The sequence below is a fragment of the Phyllobates terribilis genome, unplaced genomic scaffold (genome assembly GCF_046119375.1).
Source record: "Phyllobates terribilis strain yellow unplaced genomic scaffold, ASM4611937v1 Scaffold_11__3_contigs__length_659146591, whole genome shotgun sequence".
NCBI lineage: Eukaryota > Metazoa > Chordata > Amphibia > Anura > Dendrobatidae > Phyllobates > Phyllobates terribilis.
This window is the reverse complement of record NW_027362771.1, coordinates 539,996,308-540,016,822: the sequence shown is the minus strand read 5'-3', so window position 1 is coordinate 540,016,822 and position 20,515 is coordinate 539,996,308. Positions and strand designations below refer to the sequence as shown.

The following is a 20,515-nucleotide window of genomic DNA, read 5'->3' as shown; positions in this document are numbered from 1 at the left end:
ACCAGAACTCTGTACAGGCCGTGGAACCCTTGCCTCCATCTCAACCAGAGGAAGGTAACGGCTCTAAGAAACCAATGGAGGACTGGTGTCAGCAACTGCATTTGGGTACTGACTCCACTCCCTCACACCAAAAACAGGGAGTCTATCGGGTGGTTCAGGAGTACGAGAGAGTGTTTAGCAAACACCCGCTAGACTTTGGGCGAGTAAAGGGGGTAGAACATCACATCCCCATGGGAGACCACCCTCCCATAAAAGAGAGATACCGACCCGTACCCCCTGCACACTATCAACACGCCAAGGGGATGCTAAAAGACATGAAGGAGGCTGGGGTAATTAGGGACAGCTGTAGCCCCTGGGAAGCTCCACTAGTCTTAGTGAAAAAGAAAGACAACACCATGAGAATGTGTGTAGACTACAGGAAGGTCAACCGTATCACGCACAAAGATGCGTACCCGTTACCAAGGATAGAAGAGTCCTTAGCTGCATTAAAATCTGCTAACTTCTTCTCTACTTTGGATCTCACTAGCGGGTACTGGCAGGTTCCTGTAGCAGAGGCGGACCGGAAGAAGACCGCATTCACCACCCCAATGGGACTCAGCGAATTTAACTGTATGCCGTTCGCACCAGGAACCTTCCAACGGTTGATGGAATGCTGTCTGGGACACCGGAACTTCGAGACGGTCCTATTATACCTGGACGACGTCATCGCTATTCCAAGACCTATGAGGACCATCTGGAACACCTGGCAGAAGTGTTTGAAGCCCTGGCAAACTATGGCCTAAAGGTAAAACTCTCAAAGTGTCATCTACTGAAGCCAAAGGTACAATACCTGGGACACGTGGTGAGTGCTGACGGATTGGCTCCCGACCCTGACAAGATCACCGTGATCAAGGACTGGCCAAGACCATCCAGCATAAAGGAAGTGCGGCAGTTCCTCGGGTTGGTAGGCTACTACCGAAGATTCATTCCCGGTATTACCAAGAAGGCAGCTCCTATGCAGGACCTCCTGATAGGCCAGTCCAGGAAGGCCAAAAACTAGAAGCCACCCTTCAAATGGGAAAAGCTGGAAGAGGAGTCATTCCGCCAGCTGAAGATGGCCCTCACGGGGGATGAAATCCTGGCATACCCTGATTACAGCCAGCCCTTTATCCTCCACACGGACGCAAGCAACATCGGGCTAGGAGCCGTACTGTCCCAGATCCAGCAGGGGAGAGAACGGGTAATTGCTTACGCCAGCCGATAACTGCGACCCACGGAAAGAAACCCTGAGAATTACAGCTCGTTCAAGCTAGAGTTCCTGGCAGTGGTGTGGGCAGTAACCGAACGTTTCAAGCATTACCTTGCCTCTTCCAGGTTCACCGTGTACACGGACAACAACCCGTTGACACACCTGGACACTGCAAGACTGGGTGCCCTGGAGCAGAGATGGATGGCCCGCCTGTCCAATTTTGAGTTCACGATCAAATACCGGGCAGGACGCTCCAATACCAACGCGGACGCCCTGTCCAGGATGCCAAACCTAGCGGACGAAGGGGAGGATCCAGAAGAATTGGAAGAGATCGAACTCCCTGTGTTTCACCGTCATGGGATTACCCAGTATTCCCACCGTGTGAGGGGCCAGCGATCCGCTACGTTCAACCCCTTACCCCACTACAACTGGGCGGAGACGCAAGACAGTGACCCCGCAGTCCGTCTGGTGAAGGAGATGCTGACCCAGGCTGACGCCCGCCGGGACCCAGACGCTCCGGAAGAGACCAAGCAACTGTGGACGGAAAAGAGCAGACTGTTTCTCTCCAAGGAGAAGTTGTGCCGCACAATGGTCAATTCTCGGACACATGAACTGATCTGGCAGGTTGTGGTACCGAGACGGGACGCAGCTATGGTGCTGGAGGCCTACCACAATGGGGCAGGGCACTTCGGATGGAAGAAGCTGGAGTTCCTGCTGCGTGAACGGTTCTACTGGATAGGCATGAGAGGAGCCATTGAGAGGTGGTGTAGAGACTGTGGCCCGTGCAATCTAAGAAGAAGGGACCGTGCCAGCCAGAGGACTCCCCTGCAGCCCATCATCACCAGGCAGCCGCTGGAACTGGTCGCTCTGGACCATGTTAAACTGGCTCCAAGCAGAAGCGGGTATGTCTACGCCCTAACCATTGTGGATCACTACTCCCGATTCCTAGTGGTGGTCCCCGTCAAAGACTTAACAGCACAAACAGCAGCTAGAGCCTTCCAGCTGTACTTCTGCCGCCCACACGGGTACCCGGACCAAGTGCTGACGGACCAAGGACCAGCCTTCGAAGCTGAGGTCTTCCAGGAGTTCTGCAACCTGTATGGCTGCAAGAAGATAAGAACAACGCCCTATCACCCCCAAACCAATGGACTCTGCGAGAAGATGAACAAGGTGGTGATAGATCTGCTAAAAACATTGCCCCTGGAAGAACGCAGTCTGTGGCCTGAGAAACTGCCCGATCTGGTGGACCTGTATAACCACATCCCGGTAGGTTCCACCAACTGTACCCCGGCTTACCTAATGCGAGCAAGACCTGGTAAGCTGCCTGTTGACCTGGATATGGGAGTCCTGATACCCGAGGACACCTCGCCAGAGACAGACTGGGATACAGAACGGCAACAGCAGTACCGGAAAGTACAGGAGAGCGTTGAGCGAAGTCTCTGTCAATCAAGAGAAAGGCAGGAGAGGACTTATAACCAACATGCTCCCGCTGTTCCCCTGGTACCTGGAGAGCAGGTCTTGAAAAGAAAAAGGCGGCTCCATAAGTTGGACGACCAGTGGGAAAAGGACCCGTACACCGTACTGCCCTCAAGCCACAATAATCCAAAGGTGTACGTCATTAGCAAGGATGGAGGAGAGACCACAGCCACTGTCTCCAGAGACCACCTGAAAAAGTGCCCCGAGAAGTTGCAAAGCACGGATGAAGATCAGGAAGACCCTCAACCCGTAGAGGAAAAGGAGGAAATGATCAGCACCGTACTCGGAGACTTTCCCTGGTCCTGGACACAAGTAAACAACGCTATCGTGGTGCCCGTCCTCACCTTTCTCCAGCCAGCCCCTCAAGTGCCTACAGAAGACCAGGTAGAGCTGGAAGAGCAGCCGGCCCAGGAGGCAGAAGAGTCCATACCAGCAGACCAGGAGGATCAACCCTCTGCTAGTAGTGAGCCTGCTGTGCCCCTAGTGAGCCAAAGAGTGCGCAGACAGCTGCCCAGCTTGCCCATAACACCTCCTACACCCCGTAGTGCAGAACCAGTTAGTGAGCTCCGTAGGTCCACTAGAGTCACTAGAGGTCAGATGCCCGCTCGCTGGAAAATATAACTAATGCACTGTCAATTTATCTGTTTAACTGTTTATGGTTTATGTTTGTTGCCTGTTATTAATTAGGTTTCTCAGTTACCTTGCAGATTTCTTTGGACTAACAGGTTATGGACACTGGATAACCGGAACAATTCTTGTAGATAGTTGCATCTTGGTGCCTCTTGCGAAGACGGCCGCGGAAGAGAAAACCTGTCTGGCGTGGCCTCCTTGCGGCCCAAAGTAGCTAGCTCCAGCCTTGCAGCCACGCCCAAGGCCAACGCAAGGGGTTTGCTTTGGACAGGTCCCCTACTTCGCTTAAAACTTCACCTTGGGTGATATGGACACCCGGTTACGGACACGCCATGACCTTTAAAGAACTAAAGCTTCTTGTAAATATGTTATTGTATTATTGTTATACCCTGCATTTATGTTTCTTTAAAAATGTGTTTAGTCCCGGAGTACTAAAATTTACTAGGGGGGAATGTGGCACCCCAGGGGTCTGGTTGCCACAGTAATAGAAATATTATGTCTGAGAGCAAGTGGGAGGTTTCTCTGGTCAGGAGCCCTAAGCATGCAACACGGCCCACCCAGACCTGGGAGGGGAGGAATCTGCCCTTATAAACTGGGTCTGGGGTGGGATTAGAGAGACAGAGCCTGCAGAACAAGCAGAGCAGTCAGAGCCTGGAGAGGGAAAGTAAGAACCAGGAGCTCTGTAGGAGCAGGAGCGAGTGCCAGAGGCTGAAAGCTAGAAAGCTCACCTTGGCTGAAGACACTAAACCCGGACACGGAGTCCGAGGCTGTGGGGACATCCAGGTCCAGCAGCAGAATCCAACCGGCAGGGGATTCCATGTCCTCTGGCCTTAGAAGCCCGGAGGCACGGTCACAAGCAAGGGACCAGCACCGCCATCGTGAAGCGGAGGCTAACGGAAGGCCCCAAGTCACCGGCCATACGGGTGAGCACCACACGGTATACTCAGGGACGTGGGCTACTTCTACCCGCATAGAGCAAGGTAGCCAGGAAAGAGTGCAGATAGTCGGGGAGGCCTACAACTCCACCTGGCCAGGGGAGATCCTACTTGCTTACAGACTGACCAGGCTCCTACTGCTAACCAGTACTCCCGGGAGGGTCTGCGTTATACCATCAGTAAAGACCCTGAACTGCACCACACGTCTCTGTGTTTCATCGCCGCACCAGCACCATCAGTCCTGGGACGCTCACACCATCACTCCCATCATCCACACTAGCTGCCCTGAGGCAATACTTCTCCCGTGGGGAGTTATCCCATACTCGGCTGCGCAAACAACATCAGCCTCAGCGGTCTGCAGCGCAGCGGCGGTCCCCACTGACCGCAATCCACGGGTGGCGTAGTCGGACATTGTTATTACCTAAGACTGCCACTGGTTTGACCGCCCTGGGCACGGACCGGGTCACAGCCACGGAGGACTATAACCCCCAGCGATCCGGCTCCGGGTATCCCCTGCACAGCACAGGCCCAGGGGGCGCGTCACATACAGCTCTCCTGCCTCTCTCCTAATGCACACACAGCTCTCCTGCCTCTCTCCCGCTACACTTACAGCTCTCCTGCCTCTCTCCCACTGTACATACAGCTCGCCTGCCTCTCTCTCGCTGCACTTACAGCACTCCTGCCTCTCTCCCACTGCACATACAGCTCTCCACCCTCTCTCCTAATGCACATACAGCTCTCCTGCCTCTCTCCCGCTGCACTTACCGCTCTCCTGCCTCTCTCCTAATGCACATACATCTCTCCTGCCTCTCTCCCGCTGCACTTACAGCACTCCTGCCTCTCTCCCACTGCACATACAGCTCTCCTACCTCTCTCCCACTGCACATACAGCTCTCCTGCCTCTCTCCCACTGCACATACAGCACTTCAGCCTCTCTCCTAATGCACATACAGCTCTCCTGCCTCTCTCCCGCTGCACTTACAGCTCTCCTGCCTCTCTCCTAATGCACATACAGCTGTCCTGCCTCTCTCCCGCTGCACTTACAGCTGTCCTGCCTCTCTCCCGCTGCACGTACAGCTCTCCTGCCTCTCTCCCGCTGCACGTACAGCTCTCCTGCCTCTCTCCTAATGAACATACAGCTCTCCTGCCTGTCTCCTAATGCACTTACAGCTCTCCTGCCTGTCTCCTCTTGCACTTACAGCTCTCCTGCCTGTCTCCTAATGCACATACAGCTCTCCTGCCTCTCTCCTAATGCACTTACAGCTCTCCTGCCTCTCTCCTAATGCACATACAGCTCTCATGCCTCTCTCCTAATGCACATACAGCTCTCCTGCCTCTCTCCTAATGCACTTACAGCACTACTACCTCTCTCCCGCTGCACTTACAGCTCTCCTGCATTTCTCCCACTGCACTTACAGCTCTCCTGCCTCTCTCCCGATGCACTCCTGCCTCTCTCCCGCTGCACTTACAGCACTTCTGTCTCTCTCCCGCAACACTCAAAGCTCTTCTGCCTCTCTTCCACTGCACTTACAGCTCTCCTGACCTCTCTCCTACTGCACTTACAGCTCTCTTGCCTCCCTCCAGCTCCACTTACAGCACTCCTGCCTCTCTCCCACTGCATTTACAGCTTTCCTGTCTTTCTCTAGCAGCACTTACAACTCTCCTGCCTCTCTCTCTGTTCCCTGCTTGTTGCCTGACTCCTGTCTCTGACTAGCTGCTCAATGAAGCATGAGTCACCTGTCAGTCAGAGACAGGAGGTAAGCAGCGGACTGAGAATAGTGAGAGAGGCAGGAGAGTTGTACGTGCAACGGGAGAGAGGCAGAAGAACTGTAAGTGATTTCTACAAGAAAGGGAAAATATTTAGATTTGAGAGTCCTCAGTGGTTGATACCTTTTAATGGCTAACTGAAAAGATGGTAACAAGTTGCAAGCTTTCGAGACTACGCAGGTATCGACATCAGACTAGTATAACGCAAAATCTGAAGAGTCACATATTTATACACTATACGACACAGAAATAATGCAATAGATGAGACAGATGACGGAAAGCAGAGTTATTTCTATGGGAGAGATAAACAGTGCTGGTTATAAATATTTTAGCAATTGATAGATAAGGAGTGTGAAGGTTTTATTGTCCTGTGACTAGGTCTAGTGTTATGATGACCCCACAAGTCTGATGGGCACATTCCTTAGTTAATGTAGAATGACATAAATCCATGCGACACATTCATTCCTGCTCTGAAGATGTCAAAGGTCACTATTAGTTTATATTCCGAGACTCTTCTTTCTCTCTGAGATTTGAAATTGACTTTTAATACCAGTAATTTCATGTCTTTGATGCTGTGATCAGGGGAACAAAAATACTTGGCTACAGGCAGATCTATTTTTTTTTCTTTTATTGTGTGGCGATGATGATTCATCCTTGTCCTAAGTTTTTGCCCTGTCTCCCCTACATACTGACCCCCAGCTAAACATTTGGTACATATAATTAAGTACACTACATTAGATGTGATACAGCTGAAAGTACCTGGGATCTTGTAGTCCTGATGTGAATTGGTGATCTTTATCTTGTCTGTGGTCATTATAAATGGACAGCTTTTACATTTTTTCTGGTTGCAAGGAAAGGTACCTGTAGCTGGTGGAGATGACATGGAGCTTCTGACAATGATGCTTCTTAGATTTGGGGGCTGCCTGAAACACAAAAGTGGGGGGTCTGGAAATATGGATTGTAATCGGGCATCTTTTTGTAGTAAGGGTTGTAGTTTCCATCCAGCTCTCCTTAGCGCATCCAGATTTGGATTGTAGGTGACTACTAGAGGCACCCGGTTGCTTGCTTGTTTGGTTTTGTAATGTAGGAGATGATTCCTTGATATTCTGGTGGCTCTTGTAATCTGGTCCTCAATTGTTCTTGGATGGTAGCCCTGATTCAAAAAGGTCTTTCTGAGGCCATCAAGGTGTTTGTCTCTATCCTTAGGGTTGGAACACATCCGATTGTATCTGATGGCTTGGCTGTAAACAATATAGTTTTTTATGTGTTTTGGGTGGAAACTCTCCCATTTAAGGTATGTAGGATGGTCGATTGGTCTCTGGTACAAGGATGTCTCTATTGTTCTGTAGCTTGATGATGCTGTCCAAAAAGTTAATTTCAGAACAGGAGTAGTTGAGTGTTATGTTGATGGTGGGATGAAATCGATTAAAGTGTTCATGTAACGTCTTCAGCTGTTGCTCAGACCCGTCCAGATGATTAAAATATCGTCAATGTAACGATAGTAGGCCAGAGGCCTGATGGGACATTAGGACAAAAAGTCACTTTCAAGCTTGGCCATGAAAAGATTTGCGTACTGTGAAGCCATTTTACTTCCCATTACTGTACCAGTCTCCTCTAGATATACACAATGTGAAGGGGTAGGCCGTGAAGACGGAAGATGTGATGGATGAAGTCCTTAGCCAGCACAGATGCAGATGGAAGACCAGGCAGAGGGATGAAGTGGGCCATTTTAGAAAAGCGGTCAGCAACCGGCAGAAGCAGGGAGATCCGTGATGAAGTCGATCGCAATGTGTTGCCACGGAGGGGAAGGCACGGGAAGAGGAAGGAGATGGCTGGATGGAAGGTGCCTGGGAACCTTGTTACAGGCACAAGAGGAACAAGCAGCGACAAAGTCCGCAACATCCTTGCGCAGGGAAGGCCACCAGTAATGTCGGGTGATAAGCAGAAAGGTCTTCCTCCGGCCAGCTAATTTGATGGCCAGCAGCTCACGATCTCCTATGGAGTAGTTGCGCTCGGATGAGGAGAAGAGCTTGGAGAAGGAGCCGCAGGTTACCATTCTCCCAGACGAGGATTTCTGGATGAGCACCGCTCCAGCTCTGGAGGAGGATGCATCAACCTCCAGGAAGAACTGTTTGTTGCAATCCGGACGGTGCAGCACAGGAGCGGAGGAGAAGGCTTGTTTAAGGGAGACGAAGGCCCTCTCCGCTTCGGAAGTCCATTCCCTGGGATTTGCTCCTTTACGGGTGAGCGCGGAGATGGGAGCAGTCTGGGAGGAGAAATGAGGAATGAAGAGACAGTAATAGTTTGTGAAGCTCAGGAATCGCTGAATCGCCTTCAACCCCTCTGGTGGGGGCCACTTTAAGACGGCAGACACCTTCTCGGGATCCATCCGCAGACCAGTCTCAGGGATAATATAGCCCAGGAATGGCAGAGAGGTCTGCTAGAAGAGGCATTTCTCGAATTTAGCGTATAGGCGATTCTTCCGGAGCCTTAGCAGAACCTGACAAACATCCCTCCGGTGTGAGGGCAGATCTGGAGAGAAAACCAAGATATCATCCATGTACACCACTACGCAAGAATACAGGAGATCACGGAAGATGTCGTTAACCAGTTCCTGGAAGACGGCTGGAGCATTACAGAGATCCAAGGGTATCTCGCGGTATTCGTAGTGACCGTCCCGGGTGTTGAATGCCGTCTTCCACTCGTCTCCCTGGCTGATCCGGACCAAACTGTGCGCCCCATGAAGATCGAGCTTGGTGAAGATCTTCGCGCCTTTAAGGCGGTCAAACAGCTCCGAGATGAGAGGCAGGGGGTACTTATTTTTGATGATAATCTGGTTAAGGCCCCTGTAATCGATACAGGGACGTAGAGAGACGTCTTTCTTCTTGACGAAGAAGAATCCTGCTCCAGCCGGAGAGGTGGATTTCTGGATAAATCCCCTAGCAAGATTCTCTTCTATGTACTCAGACATGGCCCGGGTCTCAGCCAGCGACAAGGGGTAGATTCGCCCGCGGGGAGGAGAAGCACCAGGTACCAGGTCAATGGGGCAATCATACGGCCTATGAGGTGGTAGTGTCTCCGCTTCCTTTTTGTCAAAGACGTCCACATAGGACCAGTAGGGTGCCGGAAGACCAGGAAGATTAGCGGGAGTAGACGGGGGTCGAGCAGGACGAACTGGAACCAGACAGGACTCATGGCATTCCTGACCCCAACGGAGCACTTCACCAGATCTCCAATTCAGGACGGGCTCATGTCTTTGTAACCAGGGTAGACCAAGCAAGAGGGTGTGAGAGAGACCGGACAACATATGAAGGGAGATCTTCTCCGAGTGCAGCATTCCCACCTGAAGGGTTACAGGCTCTATTCCAAGCAAGATGGTTTCCGGAAGACGCCTCCCATCCACAGAGGTGACCGCCAACGATTTAGCCAGACGTACGGTACGAATCTGATACCGTTCCACAACAGCCTGTTGAATGAGGTTCCCAGCGGCTCTGGAATCAAGATGAGCAGTCTCGAAGAAGCGGGTCTCACCACTGGAAATAGAGACAGACAGAATCAAGACCGAGGATTTACTCTTGCCTAGGACGACCTCTCCGAGTGGTCCTAGACACTGGAGTTTTCCGGCCTCACCGGGCAGGAACGGATCAGATGCTCTATACTGCCACAGTAGAAGCAACTCCCCTCGGCTCGGCGTGTCTCCAGGTGAGACTTTACCATCTTGGTTTGGTCAATTTGCATAGGCTCTGACGAACATGCCCGGGGGATTGCTGGTTGTGGGATTGGCCTTTGGAATGTAGGAGCGAGATGCGGAAATCTTCTCTCTCGGGTCATCTCCTTAGCACGTTCCAGAAAACGGATGTCAATCCGGGTAGCTAATGACACCAGGTCATCCAGGGTGAAAGGGATGTCACGACCGGCTAGCTCATCCTTGATCCGTCTGGAAAGACCCTCCCAGAAGGTGGACACCACGGCCTCGTTGTTCCAGGCAAGTTCAGATGCGAGGGTTCAGAAACGTATGGCATACTGGCCCACAGTGAGACTCCCTTGGCGGAGACGGAGAAGTGAGGAGGCAGTAGAAGATTTTCGTCCGGGCTCATCGAAGACCTTCCGGAAGGCAGCAAGGAAAGCCAGAAGATCGGACACCAGGGGATCCCCTCTTTACCACAGAGGGTTTAGCCATGCCAATGCCTCCTCGGTGAGGTGAGACATGATGAACGGCACCTTGGCCTGGTCGGAGGAGAACTGGTGTGCCAGGAGTTCAAAGTGCAGCATGCACTGATTTATGAAGCCCCAACATAAGATGGGGTCACCACCAAAACGTGGAGGCGCAGAGAGCCGGGTGCCACAGCGCCACTTGGTTGAGGTGCTGCCGGAGTGGTTGCCGCTCGGCTAGAGACGGACACAGACGGGGTGGACAGCGTGTCCAGGCGGGAGTTCACAGTCCGCAGATAGGATAGGATAGTTTCCTGTTGGGATCTCTGACGTGAGACCTCCTGGTACAGGTCAGAGAGCGAAGGAGCCTGGGGGCCACCGGGTTCCATGGCCTGTGCAAACTGTTACGGGTCCGGGTGGTGGAACCTCTGTGCTTCGGTGCAAGGAGGGACCAGAGGGGCGTGATTAAGTGCCTACTCAGCTGACCCAGGTCACACAGAAGCTTAGTCGACTCTGTGAACCAGGGAGGGACCGGGCAGGTGAACCAGGTGCCACTCTGGGACCGACCTTGTGTGAGAGCAGGTGACTCCCACGGGTCAGATGACAGGAACTAACCGATACAGCCGATGAGCATGGCAGGAAGGCAGACGGATGGTCCGGGTAGATCAGCAGGCAGGTACGGCAGATAATCAGACAGGTGCTCCAGGTAGGCAAGCAGGCGGGCACGGCGGACAACCAGACAGGTGCTCCAGGTAGGCAAGCAGGCGGGCATGGCGGATAATTGGCAGGTGCTCCAGGTAGGCAGGCTGGTGGACACGGCAGGTTTCTGGCAGGTGCTTCCAGGTAGGCAGGCTGGCGGGCACGGCAGGATACTGGCAGGCAGGCGGGCAGAACTATTAGACAGACTGGCGGGCAGGAATGTAAGACAGACTGGCGGGCTGGACTGTAAGACAGACTGGCAGGCAGGACTGACTGGCAGCGGGACCTGAGGGCTGAAGCAAGTGTTAGCACATGGAACAACAACCTTGCACAGGCACCTCCATTTTGGAGGAGGTGCCTTATATAGGAGAAGTCCTCCGGCCATTGGCCGGGGACTCTTTAGGACGGCGCACGTGGCCCCTTTAAGAGGGAGGGCGCCCTAAGAACAGTACCCGGGAAGCTGCGCGCAGTGCGAGCCACAGCAACAGGGGAGCAGGGGAACTCATGACCAGGACCGCGGCGGTGAGGGGAACGGCGTAACACACCTTATCTATTAACTGCTAAAATATTTATAGCCAGAACTGTTTATCTCTCTCCCATAGTAATAACTCTGCTTTCCGTCACCTGTCTCATCTATTGTATTATTTCTGTGTAATATTGTGTATAAATATGTGACTCTTCAGATTTTGGGTTATACTTGCCTGATGAAGAGACTTGCGTAGTCTCGAAAGCTTGCAACTTGTTACCATCTTTTCAGTTAGCCATTAAAAGGTATCAACCACTGAGGACTCTCAAATCTAAATATTTTTCTATCTATCCCTCAGCCTGTGGCTTTACCTCATGAGGGCACTTAGTTGGCTTTGTGATGTACACACCGCGGCAGGTTATATTTGTATGTCGAGAGGGCAAAAAATATGCTTCAAAAGAGGGAGATGTACAACGGAGTGGAGACAACAAAGTCTGAAAATGCTGGGATAAGTCTTCAAGGCTTATTTTTGTTTATTTGACTTGTAAGTTTAACTGGGCCCAGATATTACTTTGAAAGATCAGTGACATTACTCCTGAGCTCCAATATAAAATCTGGTAGAGGTCCCCCAGTTACCATGTTCCATTTACTGGTGTATTCTCATGTGACAGAGGGACATTTGGGCCCCCTGAGATACTGGGGACTGGGTACAACTGTTATCTCCAGGACCCCCTGTCTACAATGTGATGATGAGCTGCAGAGTGTATTAGTAAAGGAAATATGTCACCAGGTATTTGCTTCACCATGTGAGAGCAGCATACTGTAGAGGCAGAGACCCTGATTCCAGCGATGTATCATGTTCTTTATTTGGGTCTAGCAATTGTGATAAAGTCACAGTTTTCTCTGCTGCAGATTTACAGAGCTCTGAATGCTGAGCTCTGTATAAGCCCGCCCACACCACTGATTGGCTGCTTTCTGTATTCACTGTACATAAGCAAAAAGCTGGTTGGGGCAGATTTACACAAAGCTCATGAATATGGAGGACTACATGGCACGAGACATCTAGTCCTGTAGTGATAATCTGCTGCTGATTCTATTGAAACAACAACACACAGCCTAATAAGTGACACACCACTGGAATCAGGGTCTCAGCCCCTTCATCATGCTGCTCTCAGTTTACATAGCAAAAACCTGCTGACGGATTCCCTTTAAGTAAATGACTCGCCCCCTGGGCCGTGGGGTACCCGGAACCGGATCTCTGTGTGTCGCTAGGGAGTAGTAGTGGCAACCCGGTCCCGTGGCTCAGGGTGGTCAGACCAAATTGTGTGGCAGTCTATTTATCAGTGTTTTGAATGTCTGACTACGCCACCCGTGGATTGCGGTCAGGGATAACCACCGCTGCGAGGCAGACCGCTGAGGCTGGTGTTGGTGTGCAGCACAGGGGTAGGATAACTCCCCACGGGAGGAGTGTAGCCTCAGGGCAGTGTAGGTGGATGCTGGGGGTGATGGTGCAGGCGCAGCAGAAATCACACAGAGTCCAATGATGCAGTCCAGGGTCTTTTACTCACAGTTGTTATCCAAGTCACTTCTGTCAGCAAGGACTGCCCAAGCCGTGCTGCGTCCACCAGGTGAGGAGCTCGGTCAACCCCCAGGCAATTCAGGAGTATGTCACAGGACCCCCTTCTGTCCTTTCTCTGGCCTCTCGTGCCCCACCAGTGTCCTGACTTCTGTCCGGCTACCGCGGACCGTGTCGGGTAAGCGTTGGCCTTCACTTCCCGCTATCCTATATGGTGCCTTCCTAGCAGGATTAGTGGGGGGTCGCACCAATAAATGGTCACAACCTCCGGTTCTCAGCTGAGGGTAGATTCGCCTCCACCAACTTAGGGATCCGGTACCTTTCCACAGCCTGACCCTTCCACCCGATATAATGGGGTATGCAACGGTTGCTGGCCGTTCTGCACTCTTAGGGTCCCTTCTGCCTTCTTGTTTCTGGAGCCTTTCCACTCCTCTGTCTCTCCTCCTTCCTTCCTTCTCCTTCTCTTCTTCTCCTCTCCGGCCCCGGCCTTTTCTCTAGGCCTGCCTCCTGGAGCTGAGCTCAGCCTGAGCCGCTGCTCCCTGTCAGCTCGCTCTCCCTTCTGCTCTGACTGAACTCCCTCCTAAGATCGCCCCCACCTTTTATCTGCTTCTCGGTGTCTGAGCTCAGGTGACCTGCACCCAATGAGCTCCTTCCTGTGCTCCCAGAAACCGCCCCTCTCTGCTCCTACACCACTGGGTTCTCTTCCCCCCTCCCCACTCCAGCCAGGGACATGGTCAGTTGTGCCCGCAGCTGCGAGCACCGTCGAGCTGTCCCCCGGAAATGGGGTGTGTGTGTGTAGCTAACTGAGCCCTGGTCCACACTCCATCCTTACCTGGCAGTGGAATATCACACCTCTGGATGAGGTGCAATACCCCTGTAGCAACCGAACCCTCGGGGTGCTACATAAAGGGATTTCTGTGCAATATCGATTGGAGGAGAGGGAAGACAAAAAATGTGATGCTTTCATTGTAGACTTACCCAAGACTTTTCTAATGGTTTTTACATCTGACTTTAGGAGCGCTAATTCATTCACTGTAAAAACAAATATGATACAGGCTTTAGGGTCAGAGGAGGATATCAAGAATCGGTGGAAGAGGTGGTGCACAGTCAAGAAAATTGCAGCCAACTATAACACTCGTGCTCATAACTTCCAGATTAGAACCATCAACTGATTGTTCCTTGGGCCATGTGGTAGTGGGGTCAGAATTTAGTGTAAGCAGCAAGAATTGATAAACTATCCTTGACAGGTGTGAATCATTCTGGCTGGTGTAGGTGGAATAATAGTGTGCGGATGTTTTCTTGTCACATTCTGGGTTGTCTGATATCTGTGGATGGATGTTTGGGCACTAGGGCTGACCAGGGGCATAATGATTGTTGTCGCAGAGGGTGTGACCTGACCCAGGGAGGAAGGGGAAAAATGCTATAGGATGGGGCCATAATGAGGACATTGCTATAGGATGTGGGATATTATTAAAGGATTGGGGCCAGGATGGGGGATATTGATTCAGGATGGGGCTAGGATAGGGGACATTGCTACAGGATGGGGGCATTGCTACAGGATGGGGCAAGAATAGGGGACATTGCTACAGGATAGGGGACATTACAGAATAAGGGCCAGGATGGGGACATTGCTACAGAATGGGTCAAGAATAGGGGACATTACAGGATAGGGACATTGCTACAGGATGGGGTACATTACATGATAAGGGCCAGGATGGGAACATTGCTACAGGATGGGGGACATTACAGGATAGGGACATTGCTACAGGATGGGATACATTACATGATAAGGGCCAGTCAAGATGGGGTGCAGAGTGTACTTTAATGAGAAAAAAAATGAACTTTTTAGAATTTACTAAATGGCTGCAATGAAACAAAGAGTGAAAAATGTAAAGGGGTCTGAATACTTTCTGTACCCACTGTATCAGCAGGTGCCACCATACTCGCTGAGCAGGGCCCCTAACATGTTTGTAGTGGCAAATGTAGGCACACAACCTGGAAATTAAAGCACAGAGACTCGCTCACCCAATGTTTGGTTCATCTTCGTCAAGTTTTCCTTCCAAGTTTCTCTTTCTTTCTTGATTGAGTCCTGGACCTGCGATACTATGAAGAATGTCAAAATGGGTTATTCCAAAATTAGCCTTGGTTAATCATAAGTATAATTTGTGATTGGTTAATATGCCAGTCTCTATTTTTCTTCAGCCAGTAGATTGGAAATGTTGAAGCCTGTAACAGAGTTAATATTTGTCATTACAGTAGTATGGACAGCTTGCCTTCAGTGTCTCCATCTTAAGAGATGTGATGTCTGACAGTGTTGACGGTTATCTTAAAGGATTTGTTTGGGATTCAAAAAAAGATCGTCTTTTTTCCTTTTCAGTCCATGGGCTGCATCTGGTGAAGCCTCAATTCCAAATAAAGACAAAGGAGAAGGAGAAAATTGCAGAACGTTCTGCATACATTATCACCAATTTTCAGTTGTCTCTGAGCTGGTAAGTGACAATTAGCTGTTAGGATGTCCTTCATACACAGTACACAAAGACATGAAGTAATCTTGTTCTCCTGTATTTATATTGCACATATTCAAAAGCTGCAGTAACATGGAGGACATTATACAGAATGACTGAGCAGTGTAACTGTGAATCCAGCTTTGAGGTGAGATAAACACTTACTATAAAGCAGCAGCATAGGTTTGTGTATATCTGTGCCTTTTTTAATCTGCTCCTTCCCCTCCTCTCCAAAAACTGACCGACTTTAGAAGTTTTCCAGAGAGGATGATGAGTTTAGAAGGCAGAAGGGTAGGAAAGACGTGGCTCATAATTTGAGAAAGATGCATAGTTCGCTAATAAAATACACTACAAAGATTTATATATTTACTTGTACTAATGATTTCTGCAATGTTGGTTGAAACAACAATAACTAAACTTAATATCATTTTTATTTCAGTCCATTTTATGACTTGTATCCTGCATTTTTCCCCTCTATGCTCTTTATCACTAATTTTCAGTTGTCTCTGAGCTCAAGGGTGAAGACTAGCTGCTAGGATGTCTCTAAAACACAATACACACACTCCTATCTTTATGTTGCACATGTTCCGAAGCAGTTCAGTATGGAGGGCAATATAATAATAATAATTTGTGTTTCTATAGCGCAAACTTATTCCCCAGCACTTTATAATTCAGAGGGCACAAACAAGATAAGACATTACAGAGTAACACATAGTTCAACAGGTACTAAGAGGAGTGAGGGCCCTACTTGCAAGCTTACAATCTATGAGGAAATAAGGACTGAGCAGTGTAGCTGTGAATCCATCTATGAGGTGAGATAAACACTTACTATAAAGTAGAAGCACAGATCTGTGTATGTTATGGGCCCTTTTTAATCCACTCTTCCCTCTCCTCTCCAAAGGCTGACTGATTTTAGAGGTTTTCCAGAGAGGATGATGAGTTCAGAAGGTAGAGGGAAAGGGATGAAGTGTTTCATAAGTTGAAAAAGAAGCAGGATTCTCTAAGAAGATATTTTACAAAGTTTTGTATTGGCCATGGTATTGGGCAGAGTTGTAATCACATGCGACCAGGCGGATCATTTGGCCCCACCCTTACTCTCTGTGTGAAAACATGCACCATGTAAATTTGGTCATAGCACTTGGGAAGAAGTGAAGAAAATTGTACTGAAAGGCTTTGCTTACCCAATGTCTTGTTGATTGTCATCAAGTTTTCCTTCAAAGTTTCTCTTTCATTCTTGATTGAATCTTGGCCCCAGGATGCTGTGTAGGAATTAAATAGAGGTTATTCCAAGATTTTAGCACCGGTTACATAAATATAATTAAGAATTAAAGGGGTTGTGTAAGATTTGAAAACTATGGATGCTTTTCTCCAGGAAAACCTCCACATCTGTCCATGGATTGTGACTACTACATTGCAATAGATGAAGCTGGGCTACAATACTACACCCAAAAAGTCAACAATGTATTTCCAATCCCTTTTACATGCTATTCACCATTTTTCTTCAGCTCAGCCAGTTGATTGGAGATATTGGAGTCTGAAACGGAATTAGAATTCGGCATCAGATACAGTTAAAAACTCTACTGACGTTACATTACTATGTGCATAGAGATCAGTTATCATACAGTCATAGAATTTTAGGGTTGGAAGGGACCTCTGGAGTCATCATGTCCATCATGTCATGCTCAATGCAGGATTCACTAAACCATCTCAGACAGATGTCTGTCCAGCCTCTATTTGAAGACTTCCATTGAAGGAGAACTCACCACCTCTCGTGGCCGCCTGTTCCACTCATTGATCAGCCTCACTGTCAAAAAGTTTTTTTTAATAAGTAATCTGTAACTTCTCCCTTTCAGTTCCATCAACCTAAAGATAACCTGTGATGCAATGACTGTATGGGATTCAAAACTTAAGTCTCCTATTCCCATCCTCACAATCTCCCCCATTCTTATCCATGGACTGTGTCTGTTATTGCGGATGAGCCTCAACTGCAAACAAAGCCCATGTGTCACGGGTGTGTCAGGTTTGACAGAAAGTCGTTCTGGATTAAGCGGTAGAAGGTCGCTGCGCTTGGCTTTGCAGACACCTTCCTGATCTTTGCGTCATCCTTCTCTCACTAGGACCCAGCGGTGATCTCCACCTTCTGCTGCTAATTAACACACCCGTGCTTGATATTTAAAAACCCTCAGTGTCTCCAGAGAATTGCCTGTAATAGAAGTATTTTCCTCTGTTTAGGCCTGGAGTTCTAGCAGTCGGCTAGTTTCTTATTGGAGTTTCTTGGTGGATTGTTGTCATGATACCTCTGGTGACTCCTCAAAGCTAAGTGTATCCCCTTGTCTGTTTGCCTTGTTTGTCTTTAGTTACAGTAGGGCTGATTAGTGCTCACCCCTTCCCCTCCCTACCTAGGGCCTATCTCTAGGGTCAGTCAGGGATTAGGTACCCTGCTCAGCGATAGGTGTGGAATCTATTTAGGGACGATAGGTGAGCCAGGGTGTTGTTAGATCTGCCTAGGGGTCTCCACTCTCCCTTTCCCTAGTTGTTGGGCTTCTCACCTTTCCCATCGTCATATGCTGGGTCCTTCCCATACCTAGCATGATACCATGGCAAATGATCGTGTTCCTTAGAGGAAAAAAAGCAAAACTTTTTTTTTGAGTGTGGGTCAATTTAAAAAGAAATGCAGAACAGCTCTTTATGACCCAGGCCTTACATAGTCACTGTTCCAATAAACTTCAGCTTTGAAGGTCAACAAACAAAATTGCAAAGTACTTTATTTACCTAAAATGGCATTTCTGGACCCAAAAAATCACTCCAAAGTGCCCACAACAGGTTGTCTCCCTACTGGCAAAATTGCTATCCACTACCTTATGCCAAGTGTAATCCATCTCTAGCAGAACGGACATCAAGGCGGAATACAAGGAGTGGGGAGGGTCTTTGACTCTCAACATGAAGGTCTTTGTAGAAACTAGGGACAAGGTTTTTTTCTCATTATTTCTGCTCTATTATCTGTCAAACATTATACTGGAACTTTCCGTTCAGAGCAGGCCATAGGACCATAGCAGACACAGTGAGGGAAAGGAAGTACCAGGTCCTACAATGCTGGCAGAAAACTGAAGAGGAACCGCCGCCTCAAAGAGAGTTGGTAGAAAGTTACAGATCATAAGAAGCCTGACAGATCCTACACTGATATGTGCATGACAAAGCAGTTTTAATATAAGATAAGGATATGGGGATAAAGGTAGGAAGACCCTGCTTCCACTCTGATTTTGGGTGAAATGACATGTAAACTTTTAGGACTTTTAGAACCTAAAACTAAAAACAATATGCCAGTGGTCACTTTGTTCTCTCCATGTCAGTCGTTTAGAAACAAGAAGCTAAAATACCTTTTCAGCGTGAGAACCTAGACAAACAATTCTCTACCTTCAGGGGTAAACCTTAGACCTTTAGAAATCTTAGGTAAAGCACCAGGAGTATATGACTATATTCAAAATGTTTAACATGAATTATGTAGAAAAACGTCGAAATTGTATACTTGGAAAAACTGGGGAATTTTGCAGTTTTATCTCGATTTAGAAATCTTGAGTGAATCTCCTGAAAAAGTACTCACAATAGATGAAGATGATGCTTGTCAGAAGAATCAAGAAGAGAAACGTGAGAAGAAGGAAGAACATCAGAACCATCTTCTTCCAATGGCATATGCGCTTCTCAGCCGGCCCAGTGGTTTGTTCTACTAAAAGACAAGATGGTCAACTAATAGAAAGACAAACAAATCAATTTTGGAACAAATCAAGCAAGACATGTCACTTGAAGCAAGGATCACCAAGCTACGACTTTCCTACTTTGGATAACTCATACAAAGAGAACAATCACTGGAGAAGGACATTATGGTTGGCACCTGACAGCATAGGCCTTCGACGTGGGAGCGGGGACTGGGGAGTATGTTACTATAACAATCAGCAGCAAGAGCTCAGGAATTATTGCCATGGGCATAGAGAAGTTTTATTTTCAGAGCTCACCTGTATCTTTGACCTTAGCACAAGAATAAGATATTTATTTTTTTATACACATTTCAATCAGACACATCACATCAGATTCTCCCAGAAACAAAATCTCACACCTAGCAACATGATCGATGATTACGGGGACTTGATTGCTTGAACCATCACTGATCACAAAAAAGGAGTCTGGTATCCCATTTAACCGGCGCCGCCGTGGTGCGTACAACGCCATTCGGAGTATACAGGTCTTATACGGATAGCTAGGCTATCTTTGAGGAATAAAGGACCCCAATTTCTGTTATCTATGGGGGTCCCAACAGCTGAACCCACAACAATCAAAACACTTTTTTTGTTCTTGGAAATCCCCTTTAATATAGAGATATTCTGGTAGTTCCCTCGGAAAGGGAAACATTCACATGCTCAATACCCACACTATTTAAATGGGGACCTTTGCATAGACTGCTTCCTCTTTTAGAAGGTCACATACAGATTCCTGTGGCTGCTTACCTGTCTGATGGTCTCTGAATGCTGCATTTACCGCTGGGGACGAGAAGTCGAGACCTAAAGTAGATTGCAAAATGTCCTATAAATGGTATAAGCCATAGTCCATATCCATAGACATGGGAAATACATACATACAACATACGGTATATCATCTGCTGGGTGGTCCTGTGGTCTTACCTATTTGTGGTGGCTGAAATGGTGGAGAGTTTCCTAGTCCTGACAGTAAAGAGTAAGACAATGACTTCAGAGTTACAGTTTTATCAATAGGCTTACTAATTAAAGGGACACTTTAGGCACGAGGTGCAGAGGATTCTAGCAAAACCAAAGATCATGTACCACCTGCTCATGTAGGGTGGGTTTTCTAAAAAAATGAATCCTTGGCAAAGAACCTTTGTTCCCTTTCACACTTGACACTTTTAGAAAAAAAAAAACTATATAAAAAAAAACATGTATACACATGCACATTTTAATACAAAGCCCCCCAAAAAAGCTTCTATGCAATACTAACTACTCATAGTATTAAAATAATGTTGCCACATAGTGTCCACATAAGACATTAAATTCTCAATACTGTCATACCACGTCC

General features: G+C 48.6%; 1 protein-coding gene across 1 annotated transcript in view; it reads right to left on the bottom strand.

Annotated features, from left to right (window-relative positions):
• The window catches only part of LOC141165299 (uncharacterized), a 93,722-nt gene that overhangs the window by 35,692 nt on the left and 37,515 nt on the right, over positions 1 to 20,515 (bottom strand). Inside the window, exons 5-11 of the mRNA XM_073650895.1 lie at positions 20,107 to 20,145; positions 19,933 to 19,986; positions 19,035 to 19,157; positions 16,926 to 16,967; positions 16,615 to 16,692; positions 14,955 to 15,032; positions 13,908 to 13,961 (exon numbers count right to left, since the gene is read on the bottom strand). Coding sequence (XP_073506996.1) covers positions 13,908 to 13,961; positions 14,955 to 15,032; positions 16,615 to 16,692; positions 16,926 to 16,967; positions 19,035 to 19,157; positions 19,933 to 19,986; positions 20,107 to 20,145 — 468 coding nt within the window. The remainder of the gene's footprint in view (positions 1 to 13,907; positions 13,962 to 14,954; positions 15,033 to 16,614; positions 16,693 to 16,925; positions 16,968 to 19,034; positions 19,158 to 19,932; positions 19,987 to 20,106; positions 20,146 to 20,515) is intronic.